The sequence below is a fragment of the Chiloscyllium punctatum genome, chromosome 22 (genome assembly GCF_047496795.1).
Source record: "Chiloscyllium punctatum isolate Juve2018m chromosome 22, sChiPun1.3, whole genome shotgun sequence".
Lineage (NCBI taxonomy): Eukaryota > Metazoa > Chordata > Chondrichthyes > Orectolobiformes > Hemiscylliidae > Chiloscyllium > Chiloscyllium punctatum.
Window position 1 is genome coordinate 49150194 of NC_092760.1, and position 17350 is coordinate 49167543.

At 41.7% G+C, this 17350-nt stretch overlaps 1 protein-coding gene across 1 annotated transcript in view; it reads right to left on the reverse strand.

Annotated features, from left to right (window-relative positions):
- The window catches only part of chka (choline kinase alpha), a 62401-nt gene that overhangs the window by 26640 nt on the left and 18411 nt on the right, over positions 1-17350 (reverse strand). The window contains exon 3 of the mRNA XM_072592249.1: positions 14408-14464. Within this exon, the coding sequence (XP_072448350.1) occupies positions 14408-14464 (57 nt within the window). The remainder of the gene's footprint in view (positions 1-14407; positions 14465-17350) is intronic.

Sequence of the window (17350 nt, forward strand, 5' to 3'; positions counted from 1 at the left end):
AGACAAGTTTTGATCAAAGCTGGCTTAAGAAAATTAATGGAGGTCTTTTGCAGTTTTATCTCAACATTCTTGCAGGAAGCTAATTTATGACAGGAATGGCACTAACATGTAAAATATGCATATTTCACGTTTGAAGGGTTTTTGTGCAGTCTGAATTTCCAATGTCAACATAATGAAAAGACAGATATTGAAACAACAATTGATGATCGTAAAATCCATGAGCTTAGAATTCTGTTCAACCACAGTCAGTTCTGCTATAACATGTTGTAGTTCCATTCTCTTCAATTCCATGTTAAGAAAATCATGTATGGGGCTAGAATCACTTGATCATCAATACATGCTTGAAAACTTCACACTATAGAAACAGTGTCCCCAATTCGTCTATTGTGTTATAGCAATTTGTGGTATGAAATGCACCTTATAGCAGAATGCCTGGCATTATAATCCTAAATTACCACAATACTTCTTTCAGAAACCAGACTAACAGTAAAACATATTTAATAGTGGACAATATACTATGGATTACAATTCAGCGCAAAATGCAGCACGTTCTGGATCCCCAACTCAATCAGCTCAACCACAGAACAGATCAGTCTCTTACTGCAGAAAAGTAAGATCACTTATATTGCATATTAATTGCTCACTGCAAAGATTACTACAAATTGATAACAAGACATCACAAGAGTGGGACTGTTGTCTCAATTATTTAAATCAATCTGCTCTTAAAACACAAGCCTACTGTCCTAGAAGGGTTAGTGAATTTAACAAGATAGGGAAATACAAGACAGTACTCCATTTTATTAACCCAATTTACACTTTCCCACAAGCTGAAAGTGCACTTCCAACTTCAAACAAAGTAATGGTGATTCAGACCATAAATTTTACTAGCAGTGTAATCCTTCTGTTATCACAAATGTTTCTTTCAGAAAAGAGACCATCAGGACCTTACTTTAAATAGAATGCAGTGAAAAATGTAATGCATCCAGAATCCCTGACTCAATTAACAAAACCACAGAATTTATCTTGGATACATGCAAGAGGTATGCTGATAATTATGGGACAATTACAATTCTCCCTGGATAAAGTTGACTACAACAGGATGAATAGTCCTTATTGAGGCAGGAAATTAGTTGTAGTTTTTGGGTGCCAAGTCTACCTCCAGTGAAATAGTACAGCTACTTCTAGCAGAATTAGGGCTCCTAGACTCAAAATACAATGGAGGAAGAACACACTAGTATGCGAAGTGGAGTACTCCACTATCGTGAATGGCATTTGGAGGAAGCACTGAGTGGCAAGGGTAACACTATACTTTGGCAGCTGCACTGAAACGTTCATCACCTAAAGTGGCTCAGCAGTACCATTCCTGACCAAAATGGTTAATTGTAAAAAGGTCATAACTGCTAGACTAGGTCTGTGGCAGGCAGTGAACCAACAGGGAAAAGCAGACCTGGCTATATCCTCACCAATTTCTGTTACACAAATGCCTGCCCATGACAGCATCAGTAAGAATGAGGATTGTGCTGTTTTCATGAAGTCCTAGCTTCATACAAAGAACACCATCATGTTGTGTGGTACTGTATTAAATGAAACTGGCTTCAAACAGATCTAGCAGAAGACTGGGCATTCATGAGGTACTGTGCTTCATTATCAGAATTATACTCCTGCATAAATCTGTAACCTCAATCCAGCAGATTCCCACACTCCACCATTACATCAACGCTGGTTCAATGGTCTGATCAAGATAGCCATCATTTCACAAAATGGCTTTTGTGGCTATTTTATACCATGCACACAATTCCAGCAGAAATCAATCATTCCCTGGTGAAGACAGCAACATCCCCCAGCCTGCTGTCCACTGTTGCAGAAGGGAGATGATTTAACATTATGACACTTACCACTTGCTGCCTCCAGTTGTGAGACACCTTGTACTGAAGAGGTGACCTCACTCACTTGAACCTAGCCCTCTGAAGTATGCAACCATATGACAGCACATTGAGGATTGTGCACACGATACAGGAGCAAAATTAGGATATTCCCCTCATCGAAGCTGCTTTACCAATCCTGGCTGATGTTTCTCCATCCCATTATCTCACTTTCTCCACATGATCTTTGATCCCCTTACTAATCAAAAACATGAGCTGAATGTCACAGGAAGGTGAGACAACATTTGCATGCTGCTTGTATTTGAAGAAATTGAGACGAGTTCATTGCATCTTCTGACTGCCAAATAATGCTCTGTAGTGCACAAGGTTTTCAGCATTACATTACCTACAACGTGGAAACAGGCCCTTCAACCCAACATGCCCACACTGACCCTCCGGAAGAACAACCCATCCCCACCCATTCCCCAACCCTGACGAATGCACCTAATGCTATTGGACAATTTAACATGGCCAATTCACCTGGCCTACACACCTTTTGGATTGAGTGTGTAAACCGGAGCACCCAGCGGAAACCACGCAAACAGGGAGAATATGCAAACTCCACACAGTTGCCCAAGGCTGGAATTGAACACAGGTCCCTGGCGCTGTGAGGCAGCAGTGCTAACCACTGAGCCACCATGCCGCCTTAGGTGAGCACTGGCGCAGCAGTGATAGACGATATTAAAAAGGTGGAAGTGTGCAGTGCTTGTGATTAACAGAACATCGGGGCCAGAAGTTCAGATCAGAGTCAAATAGAATGCTGAGGTTGTGAATCGGATTGGAACTAGGGAACAGAGTTACAAGAGTCAAGGACGACAATTTCAAACCTTCCAACAACGGACAGAAATCTGTCAGTTTCAGGTTTACAGAGGTTCAGCAGTCTGAATGAGCATGAGCCTTATTTTCTGATGCAAATATCTTGTAACAATTTGCTATTGATTCTACTTTTAATTTAACATTTAGGATAAGTACTAGAGTAAATTACTGGTTTCAAATGCTTAATTACAATACACTTCAAAATTATCAAGTGTCAAATACAAAACTTAGCAGATTTGACTCCAGATTTCAAGAAAGCACATTTAGAGTCAGATGTAAAGCATGGAAACAGACCCTTTGGTCCAACGTGTCCATGCCGACCAAATATGATAACCCAATCTAGTCCCACCTGCCAGCACCTGGCCCATATCCCTCCAAACCCTTCCTATTCATATACCCATCCAAATGCCTTTTAAATGTTGCAATTGTACCAGCCTCCACCACTTCCTCTGGCAGCTCATTCCATACACGTACCACCCTCAGCATGAAAATGTTGTCCCTTTAGGTCTCATATCTTTTCCCCCTCACCCTAAACCTATGCCCTCTAGTTCTGGCTCCCCCACCACAGGGAAAAGACTGTCTATTTATCCTATTCATGCCCCTCATGATTTTGTAAACCCCTCAGCCTCTGACGCTCCAGGTAAAACAGCCCCAAGCCTGTTCAGCCTCTCCCTGTAGCTCAAATCTTCCAACCCTGGCAACATCCTTTTAAATCTTTTCTGAACCCTTTCAAGTTTCATAACATCTTTCCAATAGGAAGGAGACAAGAACTGCACACAATACTCCAGCAGTGCCCTAACCAATGTCCTGCACAGCCGCAACATGATCTCCCAACTCCTGTACTCAATACTCTGACCAATAAAGGAAAGCATACCAGACTCCTCCTTCACTATCCTATCTACCTGCGACTCCACTTTTAATGAGCTATGAACCCGCACTCCAAGGTCTCTTTGTTCAAAAACAATCCTTCGGACCTTACCATTAAGTGTATAAGTCCTGCTAAGACTTGCTTTCCCAAAATGCAGCACCTTGCATTTATCTGAATTAAACTCCATCCGCCACCTCTCAGCCCATTGGTCAAGATCCTGTTGTAATCTGAAGTAACCTTCGCTGTCCACTACACCTCCAACTTTGGTGTCATCTGAAAACTTACTAACTGTACTGCTTGTGCTCCAAATCATTTATATAAATGACAAAGCAGAGGGCCCACCACCAATCCTTGTGGCACTCCACTGGTCACAGGCCTCCAGACTGAAAATCAACCCTCCACCACCACCCTCTGTCTTCTACCTTTGAACCAGTTCTGTATCCAAATGGCTAGTTCTCCCTGTATTCCTTGAGATCTAACCAGTCTCCCATGGGGAAACTTGAATGCCTTACCTGAAGGCCATATAGATCATATCTACCGCTCTGCCCTCAATCCTTTGTTAATTCTTCAAAAAGCTCAATCAAGTTTGAGAGACATGATTTCCCACGCACAAAACCATGTTGACTATCCCGAATCAGACCTTGCCTTTCCAAATACATGTACATCCTGTCCCTCAGGATTCCCTCCAACAACTTGCCCACCACTGAGGTCAGGCTCTCCGGTCTATAGTTCCCTGGCTTGTCCTTACTGCCCTTCTTAAACAGTGGCACCACGTTTGCCAACCTCCAGTCTTCCGGCACCTCACCTGTGACTATCAATGATACAAATATCTCAGCAGGAGGCCCAATCACTTCTCTAGCTTCCCAGAGAGTTCTGGGGTACACCTGATCAGGTCCTGGGGATTTATCCACCTTTATGCGTTTCAAGACATCCAGCACTTCCTCCTCCGTAATACAGATATGTTACAAGGGGTCACCATCTATTTCACTACAGTCTATATCTTCCATATCCTTTTCCACAGTAAATACTGATGCAAAATACTCATTTAGTATCTACCACAGCCCCCATTTTCTGAAGCTCCACATCGGATCTTTGAGGGGTTCTATTCTCTTCTTAGTTGTCCTTTTGTCCTTAATGTATTTGTAAAAGCACTTTGGATTCTCCTCCATTTGCCAAATCTCTCATGTTCCCTTTTTGCCCTCCTGATTTCCTTAAGTATGCTCCTACTTCCTTTATACTCTGAGGATTCACTCGATCTATCCTGTCTATAACTGACATATGATTCTTTTTTCTTCACCAAACTCAATTTCTTTAGTCATCCAGCATTCCCTATACCTACCAGCTTTCCCTTTCACCCTGAAAGGAATATACTTTCTCTGGATTCTAGTTCTCATTTCTGAAGGCTTCCCATTTTCCAGCCGTCCCTTTACCTGCGAAGTCAGCTTTTGAAAGTTCTTGCCCAATACAGTCAAAATTGGCCTTTCTCCAATTTCGAACTTCAACTTTTAGATCTGGTCTATCCTTTTCCACCACTATTTTAAAATGAATAGAATTATGGTTGCTGGCCCCAAAGTGCTCCCCCACTGACACCTCAGTCACCTGCCTTGCCTTATTTCCCAAGAGTAGGTCAAGTTTTGCACCTTCTCTAGTAGGTACATCCACATACTGAATGTTCTTGTACACACTTAAATTCCTCTCCATCTAAACCCTTAACACTATGGCAGTCCCAGTCTACGTTTGGAAGGTTAATATCCGCCACCATACCCACCCTGTTATTCTTAAAGATAGAAGAGACCTCCTGACAAGTTTGTTTCTCAATTTCCCTGACTATTAGGGGATCTATAATACAATCCCAATAAGGTGATCAGCCCTTTCTTATTTCTCAGCTCCACCCAAATAACTTCCCCAGATTTAGTTTGGGAATATCCTCCCTCAGCACAGCTGTAATGCTCTCCCTTATCAAAAATACCTCTCCCCCCTCTTCTCTTGCCTCCCTTTATATCCTTCCTATAACCTTTGTATCCTGGAACATTAAGCTGCCAGTCCTGCCCTCCTTGAGCCATATTTCTGTAACTGCTATGACATCCCAGTCCCATGCTCCTAACCATGCCCAGAGTTCATCTGCCTTCCCTGTTAGGCCTCTTGCATGGAAATAAATGCAGTTTAATTTATTATTCCTACTTTGTCCCTGCTTGCCTTGACTGTTTAACTCGCTTCTGTTCTCAACTGTACCAGTCTCCGATTGATCTCTACTTACTATCGCCCTGGGTCCCACCGCGCCCCCATCCCCCCCTTACTAGTTTAAATCCTCCCGAGCAGCTCTAGCATATCTCCCTGCCAGTATGTTAGTCCCCTTCCAATTAAGTTCGCAAACCATCCTTGTATAGGTCACTTCTACCCCAAAACAGATTCCAATGGTCCAAAAATGTGAATCCTTCTCCCATGCACTAGGTCCTCAGCCATGCATTCATCTCTCTCCTCCTAGTCCTGTCCTCACTAGCTCGTAGCACGGAGTAAATCCAGACTTTACTACCCTTGAGGACCTCCTATTTAAATTCCTGCCTAAATCTAATCTCCCTTCAGAATCTCAACCTTTTCCCTTTTTATATCGTTGGTTCCACTGTGGACAATGACCCCTTGCTGGCCCCTCCCCCGTGAGAACATTCTGCACCCTCAGACATCCTTGATCCTGGCACCAGGGAAGCAATACACCATTCTGATTTTTTGCTGATGGCTACAGAAACGTCTGTCTGTACCTCAGACTAGACAGTCCCCTAACACAATTGATGTCTTGGAACCCGACGTACCCCTCATTGCATTAAAGCCAGGCTCAATATCAGAAACTTGGCTGTTCAGGCTACATTCCCCCGAGAATCCATCACCCCCTACATTTTCCAAAACAGCATGCTTGTTTGAAATTGTTTATAGAACATATCTGATTGAAGGTATTTTTGTAAAAGTTTACGTTGATCACAGCAAAACGCTTCTGCAATTTTAAACTGTTTGGTTGTTGAAGTTAAAAAGGTCACAATTTCACATCTCACTACACTCACTGTAACCACTTCCTTTTACACAACATGCACAAAGCCATAGGGTTTCAGCTTTTGTAGAAAAGCAAACTTAATGGTTTCAAATCACCAATAAAAATCATGAATTCAACGTACCAACGAAGTATTTTTATTTACTCAATGCACTTGAAACAATAAACTTAGCCACAAGCCTTTATCTAGGAATACTTTCCAGTCGTACATTGCTTTGTGGATTGCCAGCTTTGCAGTTTGCTAGATCAGCTATTTTAAAATTGCCAGCCTTTGACTTTTGTTTCAAAAAAGATTAGCATTAAGAACAATGCTCTGACTGGAACTGTGGATTAAACCAATGGCATTAGCAGGATCAACCTTATTAATGGCAGCTTTAGATTTTCTTTAAATCAGGTACAGAAACAATTAAACCAATATTCTGCATCGCAGAGACATGGTTGCAGAGGGTTCAGGACTGGCAGTTAAACATCCAAGGATTTACAACTTACTGAAAAGACGGAGGTGGGCAGAGGGGGCAGGGTGGCCTTGCTAGTTAAGAACAAAATTAAATCTATGGCACTGAATGACAGAGTTGGATGATGTGAAGTCTGTGTGGGTGGAATTGAGGAACCACAAAGGCAAAAAAACCATAATTGGAGTTGTGTACAGATCTCCTAACAGTGGTCAGGACTAGAGGCGCAACACGGACCAGGAAATAGAAAAGGCACGTCAGAAAGGCAAGGTCACTGATCATGCGGGACTTCAATATGCAGGTGGACTGGGTAAATAATGTTGCCAGTGGATCCAAAGAAAGGGAATTCTTGGAATGATTACAGGATGGCTTTTTGGAACAGCTTGTTGTGGAGCCCACAAGGGAGCAGGCTACTTTGGACCTAGTGCTATATAATGAACCAGGCTTTATAAAAGATCTTAAAGTAAGGGAACACTTAGGAAACAGCAATCATAATATGGGTAGAGTTCAGTCTGCAGTTTGAAAGAGAGAAGGCAAAATCGGATGTAATGGTGTTACAACTAAACAAAGGTAATTATGAGGGCATTAGAATGGAACTGACGAAAATCAACTCGAAGCAGAGCATAGCAGAGAAGACAGTAGAGCAAAAATGGCAGGAGTTTGTGGGTATAATTGAGGACACAGTACAGAGGTTCATCCCCAAGAAAAGAAAGATTATCCGGGGAGGGATTAGACAGCCATGGCTGACAAAGGAAGTCAGGAAATCAAAGAAAAAAAGAGATCCTATAAAGTGGCCAAGAGCACTGGGAAATCAGAAGATTGTGAAGGCTACAAAAACAGAGGATAACAAAGAGAAATAAGGAAGGAGAGGATCAAATATGAAGGTAGGCTAGCCAGTAGTATTAGAAATGATAGTAAAAGTTTCTTTCAATACATAAGAAACAAACGACAGTAGACAAAAGTAGACATGGGCCACTTCAAAGTGATGCTGGAAGGCTAGTGATGGGAGAGAAGGGAAGAGCTGGAGAACTTAAGTACTTTGCATCAGTCTTCACAGTGGAAGACATGAGTAATATCCCAACAATTAAAGGGAGTCAGGGGGCTGAGTTGAGTATGGTTGCCATTACAAAAGAGATTACTTAGATTAGTGTGAAAACAGGCCCTGCGACCGTCCACACCGACCCGCAACCCACCCAGCCCATTCCCTTACATTTACCCCTGCCCCTAACACTACAGGCAATTTAGCATGGTCAATTCACTTAACCTAAACATTTTTGGACTGTGGGAGGAAACCTGGGCACCCGGAGGAAACCCACGCAGACACAGGTAGAATGTGCAAACTCTATACAGACAGACAGTCGCCTGAGGCAGGAAGTGAACCCGGGTCTCTGGCGCTGTGAGGCAGCAGTGCTAACCACTGTGCTACCGTGACACGCACAATAGTGCTAGAAAAGCTAGAAGGTCTTAAAATTGACAAATCGCTTGGCCCCAGAGGGCTACATCCTAGAGTTCTGAGGGAGGTGGCTGAGGAAATAGCGGAGGCGTTGGTTGAGATCTTTCAAAAGTCACTGGAGTCAGGGAAAGTCCCGGATGATTGGAAGATTGCTGTTGTAACCACATTGTTCAAGAAAGGATCAAAACAAAAGATGGAAAATTACAGGAAAATTAGCCTAACCTCTGTTGTTGGTAAAATCATAGAAGCCACCGTTAAGGAGGAGGTTTCTAAATTCTTGGAAGAGCAGGGTCAGATTAGAACAAGTCAACATGGATTTAGTAAGGGGAGGTTGTGCCTGACAAACCTTTTAGAATTCTTTGAAGAGGTGACAAGTAGGTTAGACCAGGGAAACCCAGTGGATGTTGTCTATCTAGACTTCCAAAAGGCCTTTGATAAGGTGCCACACAGGAGGGTACTGAGTAAGGTGAGGGCCCATGGTGTTGAGGTGAGCTAATGGCATGGATTGAGGATTGGCTGTCTGACAGAAGGCAGAGAGTTGGGATAAGAGGTTCTTTTTCAGACAAGCGGTGTCCCACAGGGTTCAGTGTTGGGGTCACAGCTGTTCACGTTATATATTAATAATCTGGATGAAGGGACTAGGGGCATTCTAGCGAAGTTTGCCGATGATACGAAGATAGGTGGACATGCAAGTAGTACTGAGGAAGTGGGGAGGCTACAGAAGGATCTAGACAGTTTGGGACAGTGGTCCAGGAAATGGCTGAAGTTCAATGTGAGCAAATGTGAGGTTTTGCACTTTGGAAAAACGAATACAAGCATGGACTACTTTCTAAACGGTGAGAAAATTCCTAATGCCAAAGTACAAAGGGATCTGGGAGTGCTAGCTGAGGATTCTCTAAAGGTAAACATGCAGGTTGAATCTGTGATTAAGAAAGCGAATGCAATGTTGTCATTTATCTCAAGAGGGTTGGAATATAAAAGCAGCGATGTGCTACTGAGCCTTTATAAAGCTCTGGTTAGGCCCCATTTGGAGTACTGTGTCCAGTTTTGGTCCCCACACCTCAGGAGGGACATACTGGCACTGGAGCTTGTCCAGCGGAGATTCATACGGATGATCCCTGGAATGGTAGGTCTAACATGAGGAACGGCTGAGGATCCTGGGATTGCACTCATTGGAGTTTAGAAGGTTAAGGGGAGATCTAATAGAAACTTACAAGATAATACATGGCTTGGAAAGGGTGGATGCTAAGAAATTGTTTCCGTTAGGCGGGGAGACTCTGACCAGTGGGCACAGCCTTAAAATTAGAGGGGGTCGATTCAGAACAGAAATGCGGAGACATTTCTTCAGCCAGAGTGGAGAGTCTGTGGAATTCATTGCCGCAGAGTGCAGTGGAGGTCAGGACACTAAATGTCTTCAAGAATTTATCAATCTCTGTCTTAATGCACAAGGAATTAAGGGCTACAGGGAGAATGCGGGTAAATGGAGTTGAAATGCCCATCAGCCATGATTAAATGGCGGAGTGAACTCGATGGGCCAAATGGCCTTACTTCCACGCCTATGTCTTATGGTCTTAAACCTTAAAAATTTTGAATAAAATATAGTGAATGAAAGTACATTCAGTAACAGGTGTTTAAATTTTTTATAGAAATGGTCATAAAAATGTAAAGACCATGACGTAAAATTGCCACCTCTCACCAAACATCATGAATGAGCATCAATTAATAAAACCAAACCTAATTTTATCAACACGATTCTGTGCTGCTGTCATTCAGAGATACTCTAATTAACATTTACAGCTGCAGAGTGTGTAAGAGACTACGGTACCACTGCCTGAAGAAATAATGAGAACCAAGGGCAACTCCTGTCTTTAGAAACTTAGACAGTGTTACTTCATCAGTTCTAATGTATTCCTTTTTATTTATTCACAACATGTGGCCATCACTGGCTAGGCCAGCATTCGTTGTCCATTCCCCATTTCTAAGAGGGCTATTAAGAGTTAACCCTGTTGGTCTGGAGTCACGTGTAGGGTAGAGGATGGTAGATTTCCTTTGTAAAGGACATTAGAATGTTTTTCCTGACAAAATGATTTCATGACCTTTAATTCCAGATTTTTATTGCATTCAAATTCCAGCACCCATGGTGGGATGCAAACTAGAACACTAGAAAATTACCTGCAACTCTGGAATAGTCTACCCTCTGAGCAATTAGGAATGGACAATAAATGCTGATATAGCCAGTGCCACCCACATCCCATAAATGAATGTAAACTTCCGCTTTCCCTCTGAAATTGGTGCTCAACGAGGGGTATTTCCCGAGGAAATTTATTCCACAATCTCAAATAAAACAGCATTTGTTAAGATTCTACTGCTCGGTCCCAAAGATATGCCTTAACATTTGCTAATTTCAGTTTTATAATTGCAAGAGTCACCAATCTGTGGTTGCTCCAAGTGAGATTGTAAATTTAGTGCAAATTCAGTATAATTTATGCTGGTACACCAATGGCCACTAGGAATGGAGACTATGCAGCACATTTCACACAAATCCCCTTTGGTCAAAGATACAAGCCTAATTTCAATACTTTCAAGTATAATTACCATTACGGTAGTACAACATCCAAGGCATTTCACTGGAGCATTTTCAAACGGTTCCAGCAAAAGCTGAGCTAAGGCTCAGCCAGACTTAGGTGATGCAGTTGATGCAAAGTTGAGTTCCCAAGCAAAACAGCAAAATTAAGAGGAGCTAGGTTCAGCCTCAAATAGTTACTACAAAGAGTGATGAAGTCAAAGGCTAGATCAAAAATCATGGTGGTGACTGAAGACACAACATTCAATGTTGTCTTAATATACAGTTAGGAAAACATATTTTACTCCCAGTACTGGACACCAGATAAGCAGTCTGACATGTAGATATGGTGAGGTACAGCTCAACACTTAGAATCTGTTGAGTCTGAGTCAATTGCTGTTAACACAATCACAGGACACTCCACATCCAGCTAAAAACAAGGACTGCAGATGCTGGAAACCAGAGTCTAAATTAGAGTGGTGCTGGAAAAATACAGCAAGTCAGGCAGCACTCAAGGAGCAGGAAAATCGAAGTTTCAGGCAAAAGCCCTTCATCAGGAATAGAGGCAGGGAGTCTGGAGGGTGGAGAGATAAATGAGGGGGGTGGGAGTGGGGAGAAAGTAGCACAGAGTACAATAGGTGAATTGGGGTGGGGATGGAGGTGATAGGTCAGAGAAGAGGCACCACTCTAATCTAGACTCTGGTTTCCAGCATCAGCAGTCCTTGTTTTTATCTAGTTGATTTTAATCCTACTGCGAATCCTCTTGCAAGGATGCCTGCCTTGAAGTTTTCTTCCTCTCTATACAAAAATTTGAGTGAGTCTCTCACTGCAACCCCCAGCTCATCTCTGCCCTGAAGCTCTTCAACCATGTCCTGAAACAGACTCGCTACCACAACCACATTTGCTTTCTCCCTCACTATCTTACGGCTGGAGGAAGAACAACTCATCTTCCGCCTCAGAATACTTCAACCCCATGGCATCAATGTGGATTTCATCAGTTTCTTAATTTCCCCTTCCTCCACCTCACCCCAGCTCCAGCCTTCCAGCTCACCACCCCTCTTATGACCTGTCCTACCTACCTATCTTCCTTTCCACCTATCCACTCCACCCTCCTCTCTGACCTATCACCTTCATCCCCACCCCCATTCACCCACTGTACTCTTTGCTACCTTCCCTCACCCCCCCCCCCCCCATTTATCTCTCCACTTCAGGCTCCCTGCCTCTATTCCTGAAGGGCTTTTGCCAGAAATGTCGATTTTCCTGGTCCTCGGATGCTGCCTGACCTGCTGTGCTTTTCCAACATCACTAATCTAGACTCTAATCTGCACTCCACATCCAGGCAGTTGCAGTACTGTGTCCAAGATTGAGACCATTGAGTAAGATGAAGTTATTTTAACAATGACAACCATCAAAATGCATTCCTTTTCAAATTAATAAAAATAGTTTTAAATGTTTCTGCAAATTTTAGAGACACAGCCAAGCAGTAATAGGAAGCTGGTAGGTTAGCAAACTAAACTTGGGGAGAGTTGTGCAAGCTGACAACAAGTAGTGCTACAAAGACGATGACAACACCAGCAGCACAAAACACATACCCAACAGTAGATTGGGTGTCCACTTTCTGCTCAGTATACATTATTGACATCAGCACTAATGATTTCCTGTGCCATTGCAGTGGCAAGAGATACTCCATTTTGTATAATGTCAATGACAGCAGTATGCAGATTAGTAGGAGGGATCAAAGATAGATTCCTGGGGAAACCAGAGGTAACTGCACACAAGGAGATTAAACCCTTCCAAGCAATACTCTGCTTGCGACTAGATAGGGAAGAATTGACCCAAGCAATCAAGGGACTGGTTACTATGATCATAATCACATAAGCCATCATATGGCTTTCTTAATAACTAATATAGCACTATGGCAGGCTTGGAATCTGACTGGTAAGACTTAACCGTGGACAGGGAAAGGCAATTTGGATGTGGAAAGGGCGGTTGGAGATAAGTTAGAAATGTGCAAGGACTGAGGGATTAAACATTGATTATTGGATGCACAGTGTAATTATGGCAGACTTGAAGGGAATAAAACAAGTGCGAGAATTGTTAACATCAGCTGAATTAATACTATCAAATCACTTATCAAGTTCACTTATGACATTCAGCAGAAATAAGTCAGCATACAGAGAGGAGGTGCAGCAGCTGGTGCAATGCTAACAACCTATCTCTGAACATGGACAGAACTGAAGAGATAGTTGTTGACTTCAGGAGTGCACAGAGCAACCACTCTGATGGCCATCGACAGCTCCCTGTGGAGATCGTGAAGAGCACCGAATGTCTTAGTGTCCACCCCCTGGCCCCTCAACACCAGCTCCATAGCCAAGAGACACCTGGCAGAGTCTTGAGTTTGTGTAAACTGAGGAAAGCCCACCTCCCACCCCCTCTGCCTCACCACATTCTATAGAGGGTTCACAGAGTACCCTGAGCTGCTGCATCACTGATTCAGGAGTTGCACCATCTCAGATTCTAAGACCCTACACCAGATAGTGAGGACAACTGAGAGGATCATCGGGGTCTGTCTTCCCTCCATTATAGACATTTAGACCACACACTGCATCCGAAAGGCTAACAACATTGTTGAAGAGCCCACACATTCTTTACTCAAACTCTTCTCCCTCCCGCCATCTGGCAGAAGATCCTGGAGCATTTGGTCTCATGGCTAGACTGTGCATCAGTCTCTTCCCCAAAGCCATCAAGCTGCTTAACACTATGATCGGACTTTTTTCCATCTGAAATTCTTTGCACCACTTCGGATTGCTGCTGGAACAATGTCTATTAGTAATCATTCTTTTATTACACTAATATGCACGTTTGGCACTTATGTACTTTATCCCACCCTTTGTATCATGTAGTTTGTGCTGTCCACGTAGCACCTTGGTCCTGGAGGAACGCTGTCTTGTTTTTAACTATCAATTGTATATGGCAGAAATGACAAAAGCTATTATCTCTCTCTACACCAAGGTAGCAAGTTGGGTGGTTAGCCAATAAGAATAGGTTCGAGTGAGCAGGTGGTGGTTCTCAGGAACAAGGTGAGCTCAGAGAGGGCAAGAAGGACAGGAAAGATACAGTTTAGAGTCAGTGTGACCCAGTGGGACAAAGGAAGAAAGAGAAAATGCCAGACAGCTGAATAAGTTTGACCACATGACCATGTTTGGGGGTGGGGAAAAAAAAAGAGCTTCCTTTGCAACCATGTTTAAAGACTTATTATTTCTGAAGACAGTTTCAAATGAAGACAAACTTACCCGAATATCAAAGCTGTCCTGGTTCGTCTGTTTGGACTCTCCTTTATTACACGTCATCTATCAACAAGACAGAAAAGCAACTCGTTTTTAAAAGAGTGTAAAACAAGACTACACTGTTTACATTAGCTGCTCTTTTCCTTTTCCTTCCCAAAAACCACGAATAAAGTTACTGAAACTGATCTGAGATCCAAACTATAATTCTCATGCTAGGGCACAAATACAATACTGTGCCATATTAAACATAACTAAGAGATCAGTTACTATAAATTTACTATTAAAAAGTAGTGCCACCTAGGTTTAAACTGTGTCCTTCATTGGTAAAACATACTTTAACTATTTTAGTATTGGACTATTTATGTTACAGTGAATGCTAACAGAATTCTATCAAAAGTGCAACTTTGGCAAAATATAATACTGGTACACGCACAGACATGGGTGGGGGGGGGGGGGGGGGGGGGGGCGGCGGCGGGAAGAAGAGGGGAGCACTGTTCAAAACAAAGGTGTACAAATGTAGGGACTTTACAAGTTACAGATTTTTAAAATTTCTACATTTGCAAACGTAAAATAAAATTAGATAGTCAGATAAAATCCAAATGTTACAGCAAGATAGACAGAGAAATTACCTAAAGATAGATTAAAAAAAACTTAGGACAAGTGCACAAGAGGGGGTGGGAACCATACTTTTAATAGTTTTTGTATGGATTAAATTTATTTTTAGAAAATCAGACTAAGAACTCAGTTTTGAAACAACAAGGGAAACAATTTGTATTTCATAAATTTTTTCTCAAATACTCATCGAGAAAGATGAAACATTCTTGTAAATGTATTTTTAGGTAGTTGAGATTTATTCAAACACGAATGGAATGCTAGAAAACCACCTCTTAGTTCAACACTTCACGACAATGTTGGGTTGCAACATAAATTGAGACGATTAAGGGGGTGCAAAATATTGAGATGGCAACATTGAGTTAATTTATATAATTACTCCAATTGTAAGTAGCAGTTACTTACCTCAAGCAATACAGATTTGAGAGAATAGAAAGGCATTAAAATGCAACATTAACAAACATTTATGGTTAATATTTTGCCAAAAATTCAGCACTATTGAAATTTAGACTATTTTGTTTTTCCAGTACATTTAATCTATGTACTCATCTACTGTACATATAAATTGATAATGTTTTTCAATGTTTGTCTTTTCCCTAGATGGCACAACTTTTTTTTTTTTACACAAGAAATCTTGATTTCATACATTCTTCTCTTTGCTTACAATTGATCATTTTTCTCCAATTTTTTAACCACTTCACATTATTCTCTGACTGAGGGCAATCAAGCACCCTGCTTCCAGGGACCCAACAATGCCACTGGTCAGCTGAAGGAACCATAGGAGAGCAACCCAGCAGATCTGCACTCCAGTTTTATTCTGCCTTGAAGGAAATAATTTACTTTCATTTGGCAGTTTCCCTTGCGAGGCTGGGAAGCCACAAAGGCTAGGGACCAGTATCTCACCACACTATTTCTTTCTCCTTTAATAAGTCAAAGCATTCTGCTACATGGTCATTTGATTGAGGTTTCAAAGCAGAAAGGCATTTTGTGTCAAGCCATTCCACATTGTCTGTTAACAAGCACATTCGAAAACCATTATGCAAGCCAGAAGCCCAAGTAGAAATTACATCCAAAATAAAAAACATTACAGTTGAGCAAATTTTACATTGAACTTAAAGGTCCAATTTTAACAGACAAAAATTATAGTAGGATTTGTTTACAACTGCAGAAGGTGCTGCAACGTCAGAGCAGAGATCAGATACTGTACCGTGAATCGTGTATGTCACCTGGAAACCAGAGTGCTCTAGGCACGATCGCAAAGGCACGATCGCATGGGCAAGCCTGCAGCAAAGAACATATGCAAGTACAGCCAAGGTGGTATAGAACCCCACAACATACGCAACTCCACACAGACATTACGGCAATGCAGTATCACAAATTGAGATTTTTCTTCCACAACGATAGTTCAATAAGGTTTCATTTTACAAAATAGGTTATAAAAATCAATAAAATAACCAGTTGATTTTGCCTAGTCATATTTCATCTGGTCAAAATTTTACTTCGAGAAATGGGTCCATCATGTTAGATAAAGTTACTTGTTTTATTAAGAAGCTGGTCTCCAAGTCTTGATGGCTTCTTGGCAAATTAACTAAATTCAAGTTGTTTTGAAAAGCATTACTAACATGAAAAGCTGATGCAAGTGTGAACCAATTCTGGACATCGTGGAACTTATTTGAAAAAACATCCAATTTGTAATAATGTAAAATATTTACCATGTTGCCTGAAGAATTGCAGCCTGGTCGGGGGTACTGTTCTTGTTAACATTTTGCCATTTTCTAAGCATGCTTATTTTCATTCCAATCCCCCAACCCAGCCCCCTTTTATTAATTGATTTTCAAAAGACAGTTTACTGCTACAGTGAATAATAGGACATATGGTTCAAAAAGAGATAACACACTACACTCCTATTTGGATGCAAAACATTTCCTGCAATTCTCACATTCACCAAATAGAAGTGAGGCAAAATTATGCTTTGTCATGTTCCATAGCTTCTATTAGTTAAATATCTAGAGAGGAAATTAATTTGTCAAGCCAATGTAATTTTTGGCCATCAGAAAACATTTAAAACTTACCAGTGATTTAGTTGATCTATTCTAGAAAGTTAACTTTTGTCCTGCACAAGCAGTGATTAGGTGATAATCCAGCAGTAGAATTTGAAATATTTGTTGTCACAAACATTGCAAGTTCTTTGGATTCTACACTTCAAACAAAAAGTGATTAGGTTTTCAGATCTTCTCTCCTGCAAGTGTCTATAAACACTAAACTCTCTGCTATCTTTGCCCAAATGGCCATTCACATGAACTAACTGTATGCTCAATGCTGGAATATTACAATTCG